The sequence below is a fragment of the Oncorhynchus tshawytscha genome, linkage group LG13 (assembly GCF_018296145.1).
Source record: "Oncorhynchus tshawytscha isolate Ot180627B linkage group LG13, Otsh_v2.0, whole genome shotgun sequence".
NCBI lineage: Eukaryota > Metazoa > Chordata > Actinopteri > Salmoniformes > Salmonidae > Oncorhynchus > Oncorhynchus tshawytscha.
The window spans coordinates 66,530,950-66,553,605 of NC_056441.1; the positions used below are offsets into that span (position 1 = coordinate 66,530,950).

At 47.2% G+C, this 22,656-nt stretch overlaps 1 protein-coding gene across 2 annotated transcripts in view; it reads left to right on the forward strand.

The window, feature by feature from the left end:
• The window catches only part of LOC112265534 (2-(3-amino-3-carboxypropyl)histidine synthase subunit 1), a 129,418-nt gene extending 109,069 nt beyond the window's left edge, over nt 1-20,349 (forward strand). The window contains exons 9-12 of one of the 2 annotated variants that reach the window (XM_042296211.1): nt 1,933-2,033; nt 7,727-7,805; nt 19,056-19,190; nt 19,678-20,349. In XM_042296211.1, coding sequence (XP_042152145.1) covers nt 1,933-2,033; nt 7,727-7,805; nt 19,056-19,190; nt 19,678-19,773 — 411 coding nt within the window. In that variant the 3' untranslated portion in view covers nt 19,774-20,349. Of the gene's footprint in view, nt 1-1,932; nt 2,034-7,726; nt 7,806-19,055; nt 19,191-19,674 lie in introns of both variants that reach the window. The other variant, XM_042296210.1, reaches the window with a different exon arrangement.
• The last annotated feature ends 2,307 nt before the right edge of the window (nt 20,350-22,656 follow it).

Consider the following 22,656-nt stretch of genomic DNA (forward strand, 5'->3'; position numbering starts at 1 on the left):
GATGTGTTTTATCTAGTGATGTTATTGGGTGGTGATGTGTTTTATCTAGTGATGTTATTGGGTGGTGATGTGTTTAATATGTTGATGTTATTAGGTGGTGATGTGTTTTATCTAGTGATGTTATTGGGTGGTGATGTGTTTAATATGTTGTTATTGGGTGGTGATGTGTTTAATATGTTGTTATTGGGTGGTGATGTGTTTAATATGTTGTTATTGGGTGGTGATGTGTTTTATCTAGTGATGTTATTGGGTGGTGATGTGTTTAATATGTTGATGTTATTAGGTGGTGATGTGTTTTATCTAGTGATGTTATTGGGTGGTGATGTGTTTAATATGTTGTTATTGGGTGGTGATGTGTTTAATATGTTGTTATTGGGTGGTGATGTGTTTAATATGTTGTTATTGGGTGGTGATGTGTTTTATCTAGTGATGTTATTGGGTGGTGATGTGTTTAATATGTTGATGTTATTAGGTGGTGATGTTTTTTATCTAGTGATGTTATTGGGTGGTGATGTGTTTAATATGTAGATGTTATTGGGTGGTGATGTGTTTAATATGTAGATGTTATTGGGTGGTGGTGTGTTTAATATGTAGATGTTATTGGGTGGTGATGTGTTTAATATGTAGATGTTATTGGGTGGTGATGTGTTTAATATGTAGATGTTATTGGGTGGTGATGTGTTTAATATGTAGATGTTATTGGGTGGTGATGTGTTTAATATGTAGATGTTATTGGGTGGTGGTGTGTTTAATATGTTGATGTTATTGGGTGGTGATGTGTTTAATATGTAGATGTTATTGGGTGGTGGTGTGTTTAATATGTAGATGTTATTGGGTGGTGATGTGTTTAATATGTAGATGTTATTGGGTGGTGATGTGTTTAATATGTAGATGTCATTGGGTGGTGGTGTGTTTAATATGTTGATGTCATTGGGTGGTGTTGTGTGTTTAATATGTTGATGTTATTGGGTGGTGGTGTGTTTTATGTTGATCTAGTGATGTTATTGGGTGGTGATGTGTTTAATATGTTGATGTCATTGGGTGGTGGTGTGTTTAATATGTTGATGTCATTGGGTGGTGGTGTGTTTTATCTAGTGATGTTATTGGGTGGTGATGTGTTTAATATGTTGATGTCATTGGGTGGTGGTGTGTTTAATATGTTGATGTCATTGGGTGGTGGTGTGTTTAATATGTTGATGTCATTGGGTGGTGGTGTGTTTAATATGTTGATGTCATTGGGTGGTGGTGTGTTTTATCTAGTGATGTTATTGGGTGGTGATGTGTTTAATATGTTGATGTCATTGGGTGGTGGTGTGTTTAATATGTTGATGTCATTGGGTGGTGGTGTGTTTTATCTAGTGATGTTATTGGGTGGTGATGTGTTTAATATGTTGATGTTATTGGGTGGTGGTGTGTTTAATATGTTGATGTTATTGGGTGGTGGTGTGTTTAATATGTTGATGTTATTGGGTGGTGATGTGTTTAATATGTTGATGTTATTGGGTGGTGATGTGTTTAATATGTTGATGTTATTGGGTGGTGATGTGTTTTATCTAGTGATATTGTGTTGTTTTCTCCCGTATCGCTGGGCTCCATCATTGAGAGCTAGCTGTGTTAATTAGCCATATTATTATTATTATTAGCTGGTTAACTAACTAAGAAACACTAGACTGGGGAGCTCTGAAGGACTTTTGAATGACCCTCTAGTGGAACAGCAGAACGAGTGGCAGTGTGTGTGTGTGTAGCTGTATAGGCAGGCAACACAGACCGGTCTCGTGAGTCCAAGGCCTGCACAAACACACACACGTGTTCTTCGTGTGGGCTCGAAGCTAGTGTGACCATACTCTCCCTCTCTCCGTCCTCCTACTCTCATCACTCCCTCACTCTTTATATTTCTCTCTCTCTCTGTTTCTCTCTGTCTTTCCATCATAGCACCTGGAATCCAAGCTTGAGTCTCTTGGCAAGTCCTTCACTCGAGTGCTGCTGTCTGAGATTTTCCCCAGCAAGCTGGACCTGATGGCAGAAGTGGATGCGTGAGTCTACAGCACACACACACACCAACGCACACACCAACTGTTACGCACGCCTCTATGAAGAGGGAACGCAACACCCTGCTACAACGAAACTCTGAAGTGAAAAAGGTATGGACTGTAGGTGCGAGTAAAAATGACAACAAGCAGAATGTGGTACCGTTTACAAGGACTTTATTCCTTTACACGGTAATATGGGGAAAAGGGGCTGGACGGAACCAAAGCAAAGAAAGTAAATCTCAAAGCCCCCCCCCTCTCCTATCTTACCTGCCTACCCACTACTTACCTAATTTAGCACCACCTGGTGCCCTAACCAAAATACAAGGGGTGGTCCGCCCAGGTCTTACCTAGTGTGCCTAGACAGCGAATATGCTACGGGTATATGTATGTATGCCCGCGGGCCTCTTGCCTAAGCACTCCCTAGGTGCCTTCCCCTTCCCCCCTGGGAACAAATGAAACAGAATATTAAACAATTTCACAAACAAACTAAGAGACAAAGGACATCAAATAAGTTCTATCTGAGCAACAAACTCACAAAACATACCAACTCTCAGCAATGAACTCCCAGCAAAATCAACCTCTAGCAAAATCTCTCTCTAGCAAAATCTCTACAATGACCTCCCAGCAAATCTCTCTAGCAAATCTACCTCCAGCAAAATCCTCTACAAAAAAAGAGATCTCCCTCCTGAACAGAACACTGGCTTTTATATAGCTTCTGAAGGAATGGGTAATTGGAGACAGCTGCGTCTTGACGAGGGGGCGGGGTCAGCTCTCCAATTAGCCATGGAGTCGACCAATCAGCTGCTTGAGGGATTTCAGGAAGCCATTTCCTGAAATAAACACATGCAAATACACAAACTACAACACATAAACTGGGGAACGCACGCACCAACGCACGCACCAACACGCACACGCACCAACACCAACGCGCACACCAGCGCACACCAACGCACACGCGCACACCAACACACGCGCACACCAACACACACCAACACACACCAACACACACCCACACACACCCACACACACGGTGAAAGGCAGTGAGAATGTTTTGAGACTTGTCCTCTTGTCTTTGATACATATCCCTGATATACACAGAGAGACGCCATCTGAAATGCTCTGTCATCCGACACTGTTATCCAGCGAGGCACAGTCATTATATCTTGAAAAGAAAACTCAAAAAGTTTGTAAAGTGAAACCGCTCGTGCTTCAAGCTCAAGTCGCTTTGATTTCTATGACTGTCTGTCTGTCTGGCAGAAAGAAGAGGGCAAGGAGGAGGCAGTGAGACTGATGTGCAGAAGGGCTCTCTGAGACACACAAATGCACACATTCTCCACAGTCCACACTCTCAGCAGATTGGCCTCTCACTGTGGAGTAATGAGTAGTGTGGTGTGTGAGGGAGGAGTGTGTGAAGGAGGGACAGAAGGAGAGACGGAAGGAGGGAGAGAGATCAGGGGACAGAGGTAGTTGAAGAGGTTGTGTTGAAACAGGAGAGAGCGTGATAAAAGGAGGTGTTTGCTGCTCTTGTTTTCTTTGGTGCTGTGATCTCACCACTCTAAGGCAGTTACGCAAAACAGGGAATTCATAAGCCTGGCACGACTCAAACTGGACCAAATATTCACAGGCACCTATTTAGACAGCTCAGAGGCCGTAAATTAAGAGCTCAGAGTGGGATGCAAAATAACTGCTTTTCAAATGTTATGCGGAGAGCTGCCAGACTAGGGTCGCTCAGTCAGTAGATAGTGACAGGGCTGACTGGCGTCATGGGTCTGACAGACACAAAGTTAATGATATCACAGGGTTGACGTAATACGGGTGACTCCACAGGGCTCGCAGTCAGTACGCAGTCATCATCCCTTTTGTTTCAGCCCTATGATGCCAAAGGGTAGACTGGGGTCACAGGGAGGACGTTACAGGAATGACATTCAAAGTGTTATGTTACAGGGAAGACGTGACAGGAATGGCGTGATGGCTGACATTACAGGGCTATCTCAGTGATACACGGCTCTCAGCAGGACCCCAGATAATGAGAATGGTCCTGAGGTGGCTCTGCAGAGGTGGCTCTGCAGAGGTGTTAGAGTAGAGGCCTGATCAGAAATACATATTTCAGACAGAAGATGTGGTATATTATTTACCACTTTCTTACAAGTATACCCCTTTTATACAACGTACCCCTTTTATACAACGTACCCCTTTTATACAACGTACCCCTTTTATACTACGTACCCCTTTTATACTACGTACCCCTTTTATACTACGTACCCCTTTTTATACTACGTACACCTTTTATACTACGTACCCCTTTTATACAACGTACCCCTTTTATACAACTGGCAAATTGGGATGGGCATCTTGCTAAACCATGGGGGCTGTTTGCATTGCAAATTAAGGAGGTGTTAAACAATGGAAGTGTAAATCAATTTACTTGCAGAGAACCGTTTACACAGACCCGATACCTGTATTTTGGTAACAAACAAATGCAGGAATCATGACTAGGTATCCCCCCCTGCCCCTTTCAGATGTACCAAAAAGCAGGTTAAAAGAAGCATGATACATTAGTGGGATCTTTATCTGTGTATGAAAGAGCTAAGAGAGACTAAGTGGTTGTTAATTATGTGTATGAGATTTACTTTTTTAGGTAGGCAATCCGGAATGGTCAGGAAGATGAGTGAGATTGGCCCACAGCAGGAGATGACGAGCCTAGACAGAACCACTGGTCTAACTCAGTGTTGGTTGTGATTTTCTGAACTTTCCTCTATATAGCCTAGCAGTATTTGGAATTAGTTTTGGCGGAGAGTATCTACCTCCATTGATTCCTGGGTTTGACAAAAACACAAACACCCTACGGTAGACAAATAGAAATCACAAAAAGTCTTAAAGCCAGACACTTCAAGATGCATCCTTTGAAAGAAAGTTTTGTTTGTGTTCTGAACCCACATTGGGGACAGTGCTTACCTGTGGGCACAGAATGAAAGGCAGTGCAGTCTGGCTGTGGAGAGGAGTGGAGAGGAGTGCAGAAAGAGAAGGGAGGGAGAGAGGGAAGGTGTACTAGCCCACACAGTGCAGCGGAGAGGACCCACCCCCCAGCCTTTCTCTCCCATTAGTGACACACCACACACACACTCCGACATACAGAGAAACCATTAGCAAACACTTTAAAGTGTGTAATTAGATTCCAGCCTGATTTGAACCATTGTGCAAATATCTGGCAGACCCACACACACTTATCTCAACTGGTTTGCAAATACTCTGCAATGTGTTATGTCATTTTACCGCAAATCATTTGCATTTCCTCTTCACCCACATTCCAATCAACTTTCCTGTTTTAATCTTTTTTATTTGATTAAAGTGACCATTTTCCTGAGATATGGAGAGAAGAGGTTAATTGTTATTGCCTGTCTTGGTCCAGGCTGCTGGGATAACTGAAGGGCAGCAGCCTTGCAGGTGGAGGGAGGTCTGCCTATGGGTGCATCCCAAATGGCACCCTATATTGTGCACTTCTTTTGACCAGAGACGTTTGCTGTAGAGGGAATAGGGTGTCATTTGGGATGCATCCTAGCTGTTACTGGGGCTAATGTACCAGAGAAGCTAATGTAGCGGGACAGGGACAGGGCCTTAGTTCACACTGGGAACACTGGGGAACCCTTTAGGTTCTGTGGTCACCCCAACCCTCCCTGCCTCCCAAATGGTACCCTATTCCCTATTTAGTGCGCTACTTTTCACCAGGGTCTCTAGGGCTCTGGTCAAAGGTAGCGCTTCTATACAGGGAAAAGGTGCCATTCAGGATGCAAGCTGAGTGTGGTACCCTTCCCTCTCATTCAATTACGTCTGCTTATCAGGCTGTCCTCCCTCTACCCCAGCTCACTGCAGGGTCCCCCATTCACAGAGAGTCATCAGAGTCTCCTTCACAGGGCATGACTACAACTTCCTGTTCCCCTACACCCAGAGGGCTGCTAGGAAATGGACAGGGGAAATGGGGACACATTCAGAGGGAGTTGCTGTAGTAGACTGTGACTGGAGTTATCTTTACCTCTTCCTGTAGCAACCCCTCTCTCTCTCTGTCTTTTCTCTTCCATCTCCCTCTCCCCATCTCTCTCTCACTCTCTCTTTCTCCATCTCTCAGTCTATGCCCTGTGGTGAGGGTTCTGCGGTGAGTTAGGAAGATCTTAGCTCAGATATTGGCTGTAAATTGAATTGTGTGGCGTGCTGGGTTCCTAGCCAGTGTGGCACAACACATGCTCCCAGGCCAATCTGTTAAGAAACTGCTCCTAAAGAGGGAAGTAGAGATTGTCAAATCCTCCTCCCCTCATCTTCTGTCCTTCGCTTCTCTCTCCTCCACTCCCATCCACTCATTGCTTGCCTTAAAGACATGCTCCGGTACTTTGGCAACGAAGAAAGTATGTTTTAAACCTCCCGCTTTGGGCTGGATGTGTCAATGTGTAGTTCATACATGCATAATCTATGAGCAGAATTACTGTCTTACATTAATTATCCATGAAATTCCTAGTTTGATAGTGACTGTTTTCTTTAAGTTGTGTTGTGCCATTTTCCCTACATTTTGCCCAGCGTTATCCAATGAGGTTGGAGGGTGGGCCCAATGGCTCAGTGGACAGGCAGGGGGGGGGGACAATGGGATGGTGCACAATTCTCTGGGACCACTTTTGGCTTGTGAGCACTACTTTCAAAACTACTGGCTGGGGAAACGTCTCAATTATCTGCCTTCCAAATTAGACTGGTGAATACGCATTCATTACGTTTTTACACTTCTGCAGCAGTTGACGTCTAACTTGTGAAAGTATCCCTGAAGATGTTGCACGATGCAGTGTTTTAGAGCTAGCATCTTTCTCCCTCCCCACCTTTCTGTACACCTGTGCACAGATTCTGAATCCATATATTTGTATTGAAATCTAGCAAGATGTGTGCACTCTCATTCCTCACCGTGTCCATGTGAATACAGCTGAATCCATAAATGTGTCTGGTGTATTCCTGGTGGCTGTCTGTGTTTGGAGATAGACGGTACAGGGAGGGGCTGTCACCGTGGAGATGGAGCTGTGGATAGCATTGATTTGTGAAAGCTAACCTCTTTAACCCCGCTCTGCCTCTCCTCCCTCCATTCTCCCCCCAGCTGTTTACATCCTTCACTCACACAATCACTAAGATAAACACGTCTCACTGCCAATCCCTCTCTCTCACCTTTCTTTTCCATCACCCCTCCCTCTCTCCATCTTTCTTTGTCTCTCTCCCTCTAGCAAACTCCCAGCCCCCCTCCCCTCTGTCTGTCTTGCTATGTAGGCTAGCTCCGTGGAGACTGGGCTAGTGCAGCTTTTTTATTCAAGCTCACCTAACTCCCTCTTTCCTCCATTTCTCCTCCTATCACACCTACCCACCTCTCCCTGTTTCCCTGTTTGTGTTCCCCCTCTCACCTCCTCTCCCTGTCTCCTCAGCATCCTTCCTTTCTCCCCCTGGTATGATGAATGAATGCAGAGTGTGTTTTGTGTTCAGAGTGAATCAGGACATATCCTCTAACATATGCAGGAGATCAGGTGGAGGCAGAGCTGCCTGCAGCCCAATGCAGCAGCACAGATTCACATCATGGACCTACCCACCCTGCTATCTAAGATGTGCACTGCCTCTTTAATGCAATCTCTCTCTCTCTCTCTCTCTCTCTGATGTTCTCTCTCTCTCTCTCCTTGCAGGTGGGTCCAGATCGCTTGCCCGCGTCTCTCCATTGATTGGGGCACAGCCTTCTCCAAACCCCTGCTGTCTCCCTATGAGGTAAACAGGCGTCTTACAACAGCTCGCCACGATCCACACTGTCTGCTGCTGTCATTCACTATCAAAAGAGGACAAGAGCGTGCAAGCATACACACACATACACACACTTCAAATGACTTTTCTCCCTCGGAGCAGGCGGCGTTGTGTAGGAACTCACACCCTGTGATAAATGTGGGAAAATAACCTCATGTTCTGATGTCTAGTGTTAACATTGCAGGGGCTCATCAGTGCTGCTTGTCTCAGAGCAGGCAGGTAGGGTTGATGGGGCTGAGGACAGGGCTTGGGAAAGAGGCTGGTAGGCTGGCTGGATAGGGAGAGAGGCTGGCTGGGGCTGGGGATAGGGAGAGAGGCAGGCAGGCTGGCTGGGGCTGGGGATAGGGAGAGAGGCAGGCTGGCTGGGGCTGGGGATGGGGAGAGAGGCAGGCAGGCAGGCTGGCTGGGGATAGGGAGGCAGGAGGCAGGCTGGGGCTGGGGATAGGGAGAGAGGCAGGCAGGCTGGCTGGGGCTGGGGATAGGGAGAGAGGCAGGCAGGCTGGCGGGGGCTGGGGAGAGAGGCAGGCAGGCTGGCGGTGGCTAGGGAGAGAGGCAGGCTGGCGGTGGCTAGGGAGAGAGGCAGGCTGGCGGTGGCTAGGGAGGAGGCAGGCAGGCAGGGGCTAGGGAGAGAGGCAGGCAGGCTGGCTGGGGCTAGGGAGAGAGGCGGGCAGGCTGGCTGGGGCTAGGGAGAGAGGCAGGCAGGCTGGCTGGGGCTGGGGATAGGGAGAGAGGCAGGCAGGCTGGCTGGGGCTGGGGATAGGGAGAGAGGCAGGCAGGCTGGCTGGGGCTGGGGATAGGGAGAGAGGCAGGCAGGCTGGCTGGGGCTGGGGATAGGGAGAGAGGCAGGCAGGCTGGCTGGGGCTGGGGATAGGGAGAGGCAGGCAGGCTGGCTGGGGCTGGGGATAGGGAGAGAGGCAGGCAGGCTGGCTGGGGGGGATAGGGAGAGAGGCAGGCAGGCTGGCTGGGGATAGGGAGAGAGGCAGGCAGGCTGGCTGGGGATAGGGAGAGAGGCAGGCAGGCTGGCTGGGGCTAGGGAGAGAGGCAGGCAGGCTGGCTGGGGCTAGGGAGAGAGGCAGGCAGGCTGGCTGGGGCTAGGGAGAGAGGCTGGCTGGCTGGCTGGGGCTAGGGAGAGAGGCTGGCTGGGGCTGGGGATAGGGAGAGAGGCAGGCAGGCTGGCTGGGGCTGGGGATAGGGAGAGAGGCAGGCAGGCTGGCTGGGGCTGGGGCTGGGGATAGGGAGAGAGGCAGGCAGGCTGGCTGGGGCTGGGGATAGGGAGAGAGGCAGGCAGGCAGGCTGGCTGGGGCTAGGGAGAGAGGCAGGCAGGCAGGCTGGCTGGGGCTAGGGAGAGAGGCAGGCAGGCAGGCTGGCTGGGGCTAGGGAGAGAGGCAGGCAGGCAGGCTGGCTGGGGCTAGGGAGAGAGGCAGGCAGGCAGGCTGGCTGGGGCTAGGGAGGAGAGGCAGGCTGGCTGGGGCTAGGGAGAGAGGCAGGCAGGCTGGCTGGGGCTAGGGAGAGGCAGGCAGGCAGGCAGGCTGGCTGGGGCTAGGGGGAGAGGCAGGCAGGCAGGCTGGCTGGGGCTAGGGAGAGAGGCAGGCAGGCTGGCTGGGGCTAGGGAGAGAGGCAGGCAGGCAGGCTGGCTGGGGCTAGGGAGAGAGGCAGGCAGGCAGGCTGGCTGGGGCTAGGGAGAGAGGCAGGCTGGCTGGGGCTAGGGGAGAGAAGCAGGCTGGGGCTGGGGATAGGGAGAGAGGCAGGCAGTCTGGCTGGGGCTGGGGATAGGGAGAGAGGCAGGCAGGCTGGCTGGGGCTAGGGAGAGGCAGGCAGGCTGGCTGGGGCTGGGGATGGGGAGAGAGGCTGGCTGGGGCTGGGGAGAGAGGCAGGCGGGCAGGCTGGGGCTGGGGCTAGGGAGAGAGGCTGGCTGGGGCAGGCAGGCTGGCTGGGGCTAGGGAGAGAGGCAGGCTGGCTGGGGCTAGGGAGAGAGGCAGGCTGGCTGGGGCTATGGAGAGAGGCAGGCTGGCTGGGGCTAGGGAGAGAGGCAGGCAGGCAGGCTGGCTGGGGCTAGGGAGAGAGGCAGGCTGGCTGGGGTTGGGGCTAGGGAGAGAGGCAGGCTGGGGCTGGGGATAGGGGAGAGGCAGGCAGGCAGGCTGGCTGGGGCTGGGGATAGGGAGAGAGGCAGGCAGGCTGGCTGGGGCTAGGGAGAGAGGCAGGCAGGCTGGCTGGGGCTGGGGATAGGGAGAGAGGCTGGCTGGGGCTGGGGATAGGGGAGAGGCAGGCAGGCTGGCTGGGGCTGGGGATAGGGGAGAGGCAGGCAGGCTGGCTGGGGCTAGGGAGAGAGGCAGGCAGGCTGGCTGGGGCTAGGGGGAGAGGCAGGCAGGCAGGCAGGGCTGGGGCTAGGGAGAGAGGCAGGCAGGCAGGCTGGCTGGGGCTAGGGAGAGGGGCAGGCTGGCTGGGGCTGGGGCTAGGGAGAGAGAGGCTGGCTGGGGCTAGCAGGCAGGCTGGCTGGGGCTGGGGCTAGGGAGAGAGGCAGGCAGGCTGGCTGGGGCTAGGGGGAGGAGGCAGGCTGGCAGGCAGGCAGGCTGGCTGGGGCTAGGGGAGAGGCAGGCAGGCAGGCAGGCTGGCTGGGGCTAGGGGAGAGGCAGGCAGGCTGGCTGGGGCAGGCAGGCAGGCTGGCTGGGGCTAGGGAGAGAGGCAGGCAGGCAGGCTGGCTGGGGCTAGGGAGAGAGGCAGGCTGGCTGGGGCTAGGGAGAGAGGCAGGCTGGGGCTGGGGATAGGGGGAGAGAGGCAGGGCTGGCTGGGGCTGGGGATAGGGGAGAGGCAGGCAGGCTGGCTGGGGCTAGGGAGAGAGGAGGCAGGCTGGCTGGGGCTGGGGATAGGGAGGAGGCTGGCTGGGGCTGGGGCAGGCTGGCTGGGGCTAGGGAGAGAGGCAGGCAGGCTGGCTGGGGCTAGGGAGAGAGGCTGGCTGGGGCTAGGAGGCAGGCTGGCTGGGGCTAGGGAGAGAGGCAGGCTGGCTGGGGCAGGCAGGCTGGCTGGGGCTAGGGAGAGAGGCAGGCAGGCAGGCTGGCTGGGGCTAGGGAGAGAGGCAGGCTGGCTGGGGCTAGGGAGAGAGGCAGGCATGCAGGCTGGCTGGGGCTAGGGAGAGAGGCAGGCTGGCTGGATATGGCTGGGGAGAGAGGCAGGCATGGAGACAGCTATGCAGTAGGAGCCCCTATGTTCTCTCTCTTCTCTCTCTTGCGTGCTCTCTCTCTCGCGCTCTCTCTCTCTCGTGCTCTCTCTCTCGCACTCTCTCTCGCGTGCTCTCTCGCGTGTTCTCTCTCACACTCTCTCTCGCGTGTTCTCTCTCACACTCTCTCTCGCGTGTTCTCTCTCACTCTCTCTCGCGTGTTCTCTCTCACACTCTCTCTCTCTCTCGCGTGCTCTCTCGCTCACACTCTCTTGTACTCTCGCTCTCTTGTGTGCTCTCTCGCTCACACTCTCTTGTACTCTCGCTCTCTTGTGTGCTCTCTCTCTCTCGCACTCTCTCTCAATTCAAGGGGCTTTATTGGCTTGGGAAACATATCTTTATATTGCCAAAGCAAGTGAAATGGATAAACAAAAGTGAAATGAATAATAAAAAGTGAACAGTAAATATTACTCACACAAGTTCCAAAAGAATAAAGACATTTCAAATGTCATATTATGTCTATATACAGTGTTGTAGCGATGTGCAAATATTTGAAGTACAAAGGGGAAAATAAATATGGGTTGGATTTACAATGGTGTTTGTTCTGGTTGCCCTTTTCTTGTGGCAACAGGTCACAAATCTTGCTGCTGTGATTGTACACTGGTATTTCACCCAGTAGATATGGGAGTTTATCAAATTTGGTTTTGTTTTCAAATTCTTTATGGGTCTGTGTAATCTGAGGGACATATGGGTCTCTAATATGGTCATACATTTGGCAGGAGGTTAGGAAGTGCAGCTCAGTTTCCACCTCATCTTCTCTTGAGAGCCGTGCTTCTACACCTGCATTGCTTGCAGGTTTTTTCTCGTGGTTTGATTGGGTCTAATTGTGTTGCTGTCCTGGCTGTTTGTTATTTGTTATATATCCACAAAGATTGGAGAAGGGGTTTATCCACACATCTCCGTTTTGGATAGATAACTCTTCGTGTTGTTGTTTGTTATATATCCACAAAGATTGGAGAAGGGGTTTATCCACACATCTCTGTTTTGGATAGATAACTCTTCGTGTTGTTGTTTGTTATATATCCACAAAGATTGGAGAAGGGGTTTATCCACACATCTCTGTTTTGGATAGATAACTCTTCGTGTTGTTGTTTGTTATATATCCACAAAGATTGGAGAAGGGGTTTATCCACACATCTCCGTTTTGGATAGATAACTCTTCGTGTTGTTGTTTGTTATATATCCACAAAGGGACATCTCCGTTTTGGATAGATAACTCTTCGTGTTGTTGTTTGTTATATATCCACAAAGATTGGAGAAGGGGTTTATCCACACATCTCTGTTTTGGATAGATAACTCTTCGTGTTGTTGTTTGTTATATATCCACAAAGATTGAGAAGGGGTTTATCCACACATCTCTGTTTTGGATAGATAACTCTTCGTGTTGTTGTTTGTTATATATCCACAAAGATTGGAGAAGGGGTTTATCCACACATCTCTGTTTTGGATAGATAACTCTTCGTGTTGTTGTTTGTTATATATCCACAAAGATTGGAGAAGGGGTTTATCCACACATCTCTGTTTTGGATAGATAACTCTTCGTGTTGTTGTTTGTTATATATCCACAAAGATTGGAGAAGGGGTTTATCCACACATCTCCGTTTTGGATAGATAACTCTTCGTGTTGTTGTTTGTTTACTGTGTCCCAATTTTCCCAGAAGTGGTTAGATTTTATGGATTCTTCAATTGCATTGAGCTGGTTTCTGACGTGCTGTTCCTTCTTTTTCCGTAGTGTATTTCTGTATTGTTTTAGTGATTCATCATAGTGAAGGCGTAGACTCAGGTTTTCTGGGTCTGTATGTTTTTGGTTGGACAGGTTTCTCAATTTCTTTCTTACATTTTTGCATTCTTCATCAAACTGTTTGTCATTGTTATTATTCTTCTTAGGTTGTCTGCTTGACATTTTTAGATTTGACAGGGAAGCTGAAAGGTCAAATATACTGTTTAGGCTTTCTACTGCCAAGTTTACACCTTCACTATTACAGTGAAATGTTTTGTCCATGAAGTTGTCTCAAAGGGATTGAATTTTTTGTTGCCTAAATGTTTTTCGGTAGGTTTCTACACTACTTCCATTTATAGCATTTCTTAATATTGTGCAGTTCCTTTGGTTTGGATGCTTTCACACTTTGCATCTGTTATTGACTGGAAGCGTAATACGCTGGAAACAGATGACTAGCGGAATGACAACAACATTGATGCTTGTTAAAGAAGAGATGGAGAGAGAGACACCAAACATTGGTACATTTAGAAACTACTCTCCTCTACACTAATCATATACTTTGCACACGAACCACCACCCTCTTTGAGTAAGAAATCAGGACTGTATTTACGTGAAATGCCTGTGTTTGCTGGATCTCTCGGTGAACAGGGCAGCCTTGTAAGGCTCTGGTTGTCCGAAATGGTTACGGCAAGTATTCTACTGTTGTCCTTCTCTGTTGTTGTCCGGTATCTGGGGGCTTGTCGTGTAGTCGGTATCTGGGGGCTTGTCGTGTAGTCGGTATCTGGGGGCTTGTCGTGTAGTCGGTATCTGGGGGCTTGTCGTGTAGTCGGTATCTGGGGGCTTGTCGTGTAGTCGGTATCTGGGGGGGCTTGTCGTGTAGTCGGTATCTGGGGGCTTGTCGTGTAGTCGGTATCTGGGGGCTTGTCGTGTAGTCGGTATCTGGGGGCTGGGCGTGTAGTCGGTATCTGGGGGCTTGTCGTGTAGTCCTGAACAGAACTACAGAGTTGATTCTCCTTCCATTCATCTTGAAGATGGGCTAGCCAGCCGTGTCAATGGTTCCCGGTGGGTGGATGAGAGTAGCGTAATACGATGGTTTGAGCAGAGTATTAGTTTTGTCCTACTTAAATTCACTTTGGAAGATCCTTTACTTAGGACAGCTAATCAGCCGTACCAGTGATCAGTGAAGTCAGGTGAGTTTATCGTCTCTAACTCGTGTTGAGATTCAAAGTTCAAACCACTTTAAATGTGCACCTGCAGCTTCACACTTTTCTGGTCTGTGTTTTTTCTTAACTCATCATTTCTACAGTGTGTAGTAAAGGGGCGGTTCCAACAGGCTGACACGCTCTCTGACTTCACTCTAGCAGTGGCTACTTACTGTGTACAGTTATTCAAAAAAACATGATCTCTTATAGCTTCTCCAATCACATCCCTCTCTTAACAAAACACTCATCATTTTTCATATTACATGCACAACGCATAGTATGGAAACTGTGTATGTTCTGGGTTTACTTTTCAAGTTACAGTAGTTCCTTTTTAACATGTTTAATGACGTCACAAAATAACGGACAAAATGACATTAGTCTTCTATAGATCGCCTCGGACCATTCCCCACATTCTATGTTCGAAATATTATTCCAGTAGTTGCTTTTGAACGTGTTAGAGTTTCAGGGGGAAAAAGGTCTGTTGAGACCAAGCACATTCCTTTGGTGAATTTGGAGAGGGAGAACTGAATCTTCTCCCCTTGATTTACAACAGGCCGTGAGTTGTTAATCCCCACTAGTTATTCCTCTGTGGGTGAGAGGGGGTCTGATTGAAGTTATTCATTGCAAACCTGATCTGACCTATTTAGATTCTCATGGACAGTCATGACACTCTTCAGGTAGACTGTGATTTTGCTGTGATCTGATAGGGGTGTTAGTGGGCTGACTGTGAACACTCTGAGGGACTCTGGGTTGAGGTCAGTGATAAAGTAATCTACAGTACTACTGCCAAGGGATGAGCTCTCTCTCTCCCTCTCACTGACTGACTATAGTGTACACTAGCACCACAGCACAGCAGACCAGCTCCCCCCGATGGTGGCCTCATCACACTGCATTCCAGCTGCAGCTTGTTTTTTAACTAGAAAGAGATGGATCTGATAAGCAAATGATTGTTTGTGTGCTCCTGCTGAGGTAGTGCATCCCTTAAGACAGGCATTGGTTGCACAGTGATAACAAGCACAGGGGTGTGAATATGATGTGGTCTGCGTTTTAGAGACATGAAGAGGTGTTAATGTAAGCACTATCAGTCATTATTTTTTCAAATAATGAGTTATATGAAATGAGAAATGAGTCATATGCTTAAAATGTACAGTTTATATAGAATATAAACTAGATATTTGGATAGTTTCTAAACAGGAAATGTGCACCTGGTATGATAATTAGCAGGATGATCATCATGGTCGTATTTTAAGCTGTGGTCCAATGTCAGTACATTCCAGATCTGTGATCATGCCTGTTTACATGTCCAATCCTACGCTGCTACTATGATATTGACTAATGCTATAGATGGTTTGTGACTGTGATTCACCCACTAATAAGATCCCTCCCTGATGTCAATTTGTGTTCAGAAGGTTTCTAGTCAAATGTGCCTTGGCTTCCATGACAGACCTTTTTCAAATAGTATCAATACATATAAATGATTTGCGCCGTCTGCAGTGGTGTGTATGTTTGATAAGTTAATTCACCTCTTGTCATCCCTGCTAATCGACTGTATCTGTGTCTGTGTGCTCCGCTTTCCTCTGTGGCATTCGGAGATGAGGAAGAGAGAGATATGGGAGGAGAGGGAGCAGTGGTTATTTTCAGAGCGTCTCATGTTATATTTATAGTCAATAAGACACACTTGCCTCCTGTCAGCAGAGGGATTAGCAGGAGCAGCTAGTTTACACAGAGAGGGGGAGGGAGGGAGGGGGGACACAGAGAGGGAGGGAGGGGGGAGGGAGGGAGGGGGGAGGGGGGAGGGAAGGGAAGGGAAGGGGGGAGGGAGGGAGGGAAGGGGGGAGGGAGGGAGGGAGGGAGGGAGGGAGGGAGGGAGGGAAGGGAAGGGAAGGGGGGGGGAGGGAAGGGAAGGGGGAGAGGGGGGGAGGGAAGGGAAGGGAGGGGAGGGAGGGAAGGGAAGGGAAGGGAAGGGAAGGGAAGGGAAGGGAAGGGGGAAGGGAAGGGAAGGGAAGGGAAGGGAAGGGGAGGGAAGGGAAGGGAAGGGGAGGGAGGGGGAGGGAGATAAGAAAGAACAATTTGTGATTGATAAAATCAATTACATTATTGGCCAGGGCTGTGATGATGCCTGTATTGCAATATTTTTTCCATGGCAAAAATGAAAACACGAAGCAGACCAAACACTTTGGTTATTTAAAAACCTGCTGTATGTAGAATATTGTGTGCTATAGCTTGGTAAGAATAAATACATGTGACTCTGGATGACAACATAATGATGTTTGTTTCCAACATTAGGGCTGTTTTCCTAAAGAAGTTAAATCTGCTTTGTGTTTTGTTTCCTTGCCACGATATTAACGAGTATCGCGATACTGGTATTATCCTGGCTCTAGTATGGACATGGCTTAACATGATAGCAAAGGGGAGTTATTGAAATTTTGGCCAGAACATGTACAATACAAGAGTTGTTTATGGAATTTATCAAATTTAAAACTCCCTGACTTGTGTCTTTTGAATAGAGATAATTGGAAATCCTCTGTATTATAAATGCATTCTCTTTATATCGCTATATCTTAATGTTCACTAACTCTGAACATAGCCAGTATCAATCATTGGCTCTAAATCAGTCTTGCACATGGTAAAGCACTGTGTGTTAGTTCCTCTCCAACATTACAGTCCAGTTACTCTCCAGTGAGTATGTCCTAAATTGCACCCTATTCCCTATATAGTGCACTATAAAGGTTATTCCATACAGTGGGGCAAAAAAAGTATTTAGTCAGCCACCAATTGTGCAAGTTCTCCTACTTAAAAAGATGACAGAGGCCTGTAATTTTCATCATAGGTACACTTCAACTATGACAGACAAAATGAGGGGAGAAAATCACATAGTAGGATTTTTTATGAATTTATTTGCAAATAAGTATTTGGTCACCTACAAACAAGCAAGATTTCTGGCTCTCACAGACCTGTAACTTCTTCTTTAAGGGGCTCCTCTGTCCTCCACTCGTTACCTGTATTAATGGCACCTGTTTGAACTTGTCATCAGTATAAAAGACACCTGTCCACAACCTCAAACAGTCACACTCCAAACTCCACTATGGCCAAGACCAAAGAGCTGTCAAAGGACACCAGAAACAAAATTGTAGGCCTGCACCAGGCTGGGAAGACTGAATCTGCAATAGGTAAGCAGCTTGGTTTGAAGAAATCAACTGTGGGGGCAATTATTAGGAAATGGAAGAAATACAAGACCACTGATAATCCCCCTCAATCTGGGGCTCCACGCAAGATCTCACCCCGTGGGGTCAAAATGATCACAAGAACGGTGAGCAAAAATCCCAGAACCACACGGGGGGACCTAGTGTATGACCTGCAGAGAGCTGGGACCAAAGTAACAAAGCCTACCATCAGTAACACACTACGCCGCCAGGGACTCAAATCCTGCAGTGCCAGACGTGTCCCCCTGCTTAAGCCAGTACATGTCCAGGCCCGTCTGAAGTTTGCTAGAGAGCATTTGGATGATCCAGAAGAAGATTGGGAGAATGTCATATGGTCAGATGAAACCAAAATAGAACTTTTTGGTAAAAACTCAACTCGTCGTGTTTGGAGGACAAAGAATGCTGAGTTTCATCCAAAGACCACCATACCTACTGTGAGGCATGGGGGTGGAAACATCATGCTTTGGGGCTGTTTTTCTGCAAAGGGACCAGGACGACTGATCCATGTAAAGGAAAGAATGAATGGGGCCATGTATCGTGAGATTTTGAGTGAAAACCTCCTTCCATCAGCAAGGGCATTGAAGATGAAACGTGGCTGGGTCTTTCAGCATGACAATGATCCCAAACACACCGCCTGGGCAACGAAGGAGTAGCTTCGTAAGAAGCATTTCAAGGTCCTGGAGTGGCCTAGCCAGTCTCCAGATCTCAACCCCATAGAAAATCTTTGGAGGGAGTTGAAAGTCTGTGTTGCCCAGCAACAGCCCCAAAACATCACTGCTCTAGAGGAGATCTGCATGGAGGAATGGGCCAAAATACCAGCAACAGTGTGTGAAAACCTTGTGAAGACTTACAGAAAACGTTTGACCTCTGTCATTGCCAACAAAGGGTATATAACAAAGTATTGAGAAACTTTTGGTATTGACCAAATACTTATTTTCCACCATAATTTGCAAATAAATTCATTAAAAATCCTACAATGTGATTTTCTGGATTTTTTTTGTCTCATTTTGTCTGTCATAGTTGAAGTGTACCAATGATGAAAATGACAGGCCTCTCTCATCTTTTTAAGTGGGAGAACTTGCACAATTGGTGGCTGAAGAAATACTTTTTTGCCCCACTGTATATATTGCACTATAAAGGCTATTCCCTATATAGTGCACTATAAAGGCTATTCCCTATATAGTGCACTATAAAGGCTATTCCCTATATAGTGCACTATAAAGGCTATTCCTTATATAGTGCGCTATAAAGGCTATTCCCTATATAGTGCGCTATAAAGGCTATTCCCTATATAGTGCGCTATAAAGATTAATCCTTATATAGTGCACTATAAAGGGAATAGGGTGCCATTTGGAAAGTAGACACAGTTAGGTAGGTAGAAATAAAGTGACATCCACACTTGTCATCCACACTCAATATTTTGACACCTGTTTCACATGTGTGTGAAGTCAGACGTTGTGCCATCGTTTTCTGCATACGGCTGTGCTCCATACAATACTTCTCTCCTTCACTGTTTCTACTCAACCAACACTAACACTTCTGCCTTTTCCATCAGACAACTCCCTACCTCAATGACATACCAATGTCAGGGAAAGCCATACCAATTCCAGTCGTTTGTGGAAATGAATAGAAATTCAAATCATGAATTGAAATAAAACCTTGATTACAACTATATGCAGCTTAGGAATGACATAGTTTAATGGAAAAGGACTGAAATGGAACTGGCCCCTGGCCCTGATTATGAGCTATGTACTGTATGATGGGCTGTAGTAGTGCTGGGAGCACTCTGTCTTGGTTGTGTTGTCTGTGTGTGCAGGTAATCTATGTTTCACCTCTCAGTCTCCTGTCCTCTCTGCTCTCCCTCCCCTCCTCTACCAGGCAGCTGTGGCTCTGCAGCAGGTGGGCTGGCAGGAGGTGTACCCCATGGACTTCTACTCCAATCAGAGCCTGGGGCCATGGGCGCCCAACCACCCCGACAACCAACCAGCTCGGCCCGCCCGCATACAGATACAGGTGAGTAGGGCAGATGTTGAATGACCTGGATGGGGAAGGGGGCAGGAGATGAAACCACGTGTGTGCCCAAAGTGATTGAAGCCTCTCGTGTGTGTGTGTGTGTGTGTGTGTGTGTGTGTGTGTGTGTGTGAGAGAGTCAGTCACATGGCTTGTATGGAAGAGCTGACAGAGAGCAAGCACATCACCATGGTGACACCCAGCGGTACACTGACAACAGGGCACATTTCATGATTTTAATTTTTTTATTTGATTTGTGTTGATTCATTGTTACATAATCTGACACTATGTTGTAAATTCTGTACAATGCCTTTTAAATGTGAACAGTCAAATGTATGCATTCCCTTTGGATTCATATTTCCTTGCTATGAACATTCGTTTTATTGTCATCTGACCACACATGTTAAACGTATCAGGGGTAAGTAATATCAGGGGTAGGTACTGTCACAGCCCCAAATCTTAACTCTCTCCCACTGTTTCCCTACAGAAGACTGGCTCACAGCCAGCCCCTCTCTCCGCTCCCTCACAGCAGTCTAAACAGTGTGGACAGAACCAATGCGCTCCTTGTGGCTGTCAGGGAGAATGACACATACACCACCACCAGTGCTGGCTGCCAACCAGCTCTTATCATGGCATTCGGTTGGAGCCAGGCCAGCCTAGAGGGGAGTGAGTCTATCTACCACCCACAGGAGGGCTTTCACTCTGAGCGCTGCTCAACACCTCACCTCCCCCAGGAGACAGAACCAGAGACACTTCACCTCAGATACTACTCCGTTGTTGTCCTGACGGAATGGACTATACTGCATCTAAGGGTTGTTACCTTGTAAAGTGTGTATGTGGTGAGCACAGAGAAACTGAGGCACGGTATGTCTGTGTATGAAGAGGGTGAATATGTGCAGGAATGTGTGTGAGTGGGTGTGCATTCATGTATACTTTTCTGTGAAAGAGAGAGGGGGAAGAATGATATAAGTTGGTGTGTGGGGGTAATAAAGAGAGAGGAATACAGCAGGATGGCCCTGAGTTGATTGTGTTAGATGCCAGGGGATGTGGGTGGCTTTGATTAAATACAAGCTACTTATCCCTGGAACAGAAGGAAGCTGCCAACCACTTTACACTGTTAACCCACAGACTATATTAAAGAAGATAATTCATATGGTCAAAAGATGAGACATGCTGTTTCTCTCCATTTCAAGCTTGTTTTCTTTCTATTATATTATACAGTACCAGTCAAAGGTTTGGACACACCTACTCATTCCAGGGTTTTTCTTCATTTAGTAATGTTTTCTACATTGTAGAATAGTAGTGAAGACATCAAAACTATGAAATAACACATATGGAATCGTGTAGTAACCAAAAAAGTGTTAGAAAAATCTAAATATTTTGTATTTGAGATTCTTTAAAGTAGCCACCCTTTGCCTTGATGACAGCTTTGGCATTCTCTCAACCAGCGTCATGAGATAGTCACCAGGAATGCATTTCAATTGTGCTGTGTTAAAAGTTCATTTGTGGAATTTCTTTCTTTCCTTAATATGTTTCAGATGATCTGTTGTGTTGTGACAAGGTAGTGGTGGTATACAGAAGATAGCCTTATTTGGTAAAAGACCAAGTCCATATTATGGCAAGAACAGCTCAAATAAGCAAAGGGAAACAGCAGTATCATTACTTTGAGGCATGAAGATCAGTTTCTTCAAGTGCAGTCGCTATAACCATCAAGCGCTATGATGAAACTGCAAGTTCTATGATGAAACTGGCTCTCATGTGGACTACCACTGGAAAGGAAGACCCAGAGTTACCTCTGTTGCAGAGAATACGTTCATTAGAGTTACCAGCCTCAGAAATTGCAACCCAAATAAATGCTTCACAGATTTCAAGTAACAGACATCTCAACATCAACTGTTTAGAGGAGACTGCGTGAATCAGGCCTTCATGGTTGAATTGCTGCAAAGAAACCGCTACTAAAGGGCATCAATTAGAAGAAGAGTCTTGTTTGGGCCAAGAAACACGAGCAATGGACATTAGACTGGTGGAAATCTGTCCTTTGGTCTGATGAGTCCTAATTTGAGATTTTTGGATCCAACCGCTGTGTCTTTGTGAGACGCAGAGTAGGAGAACGGATGATCTCTGCATGTGTGGTTCTCACCATGAAGTATGGAGGAGGAGGTGTGATGGTGTGGGGGTGCTTCACTGGTGACACTGTGATTTATTTAGAATTCAAGGCACACTTAACCAGCATGGCTACCACAGCATTCAGCAGTGACACGCCATCCCATCTGGTTTACGCTTAGTGGGACTATCATTTGTTTTTCAACAGGACAATGACCCAAAACACACCTCCAGGCTGTGTAAAGGCTATTTGACCAAGAAGGAGAGTGATGGTGCTGCATCAGATGACCTGACCTCCACAATTCACCCTGCCTCAACCAAATTGAGATGGTTTGGGATGAGTTGGACTGCAGAGTCCAACTCATCCCAAACCATCTCAATTTGGTTGAGGCAGGGTGAATTGTGGAGGTCAGGTCATCTGATGCAGCACCATCACAAGGATAAGCAGCCAACAATTGCTCGGCATATGTGGGAACTCCTTCAAGGCTGTTGGAAAAGCATTCCTCATGATTCTGGTTGAGAGAATGCCAAGAGTGTAAAGCTGTCAAGGCAAAGGGTGGCTACTCAAATATAAAATATATTTTGATTTGTTGAACACTTTTTTGTGTTATTTCATAGTTTTGATGTCTTAACTATTATTCACCTTTATTTTACTAGGCAAGTTAGTTAAGAACAAATTCTTACTTTCAATGACGGCCTAGGAACAGTGGGTTAACAGCCTGTTCAGGGGCAGAACGACAGATTTTGTACCTTGTCAGCTCGGGGATTTGAACTTGCAACCTTTCGGTTACTAGTCCAATGCTCTAACCACTAGGCTACCCTGCCGCCCTGTAGAAAATAGTACAAATAAAGAAAAACCCTTGAATGAGTAGGTGTCTCCAAACGTTTGACTGGTGCTCTATGTGCAATAAATACTTTGTAACAATGAAGAGATTACAAATTCAATCGGATGTTCATGTTAACTTCGCCACCCTCTTCATACGGTTCTTGTCACTCCAATGACTCATATTTAAATCTCTGACTCATAATCAACATTAAACTATGCTGAATTGACAGAATGTATGTATTACATTTGCCAAGTTTATCAATTAAAAAATATATAATAACATGATTTAATTAAATAAGGAAGAAATTATGGAATGTGCTGCTATATTTAACATGTCTACCATGCAGGAGCAATTTGAAGAGTATGTCAGACAGGGGGTCCTGGTTGGGGCTGTGTACTAGTCTGTCACAACTACCTCTCCACTCATTTATTAATGACCGGAGTCTGTCAACGGAACATTCTCAGACTGACTCACTAGAGATGATTGACAGCTGTGTGTGATGTGGCCTAAGCTAGGCTGGTTCCCTGAGTACATCTCTC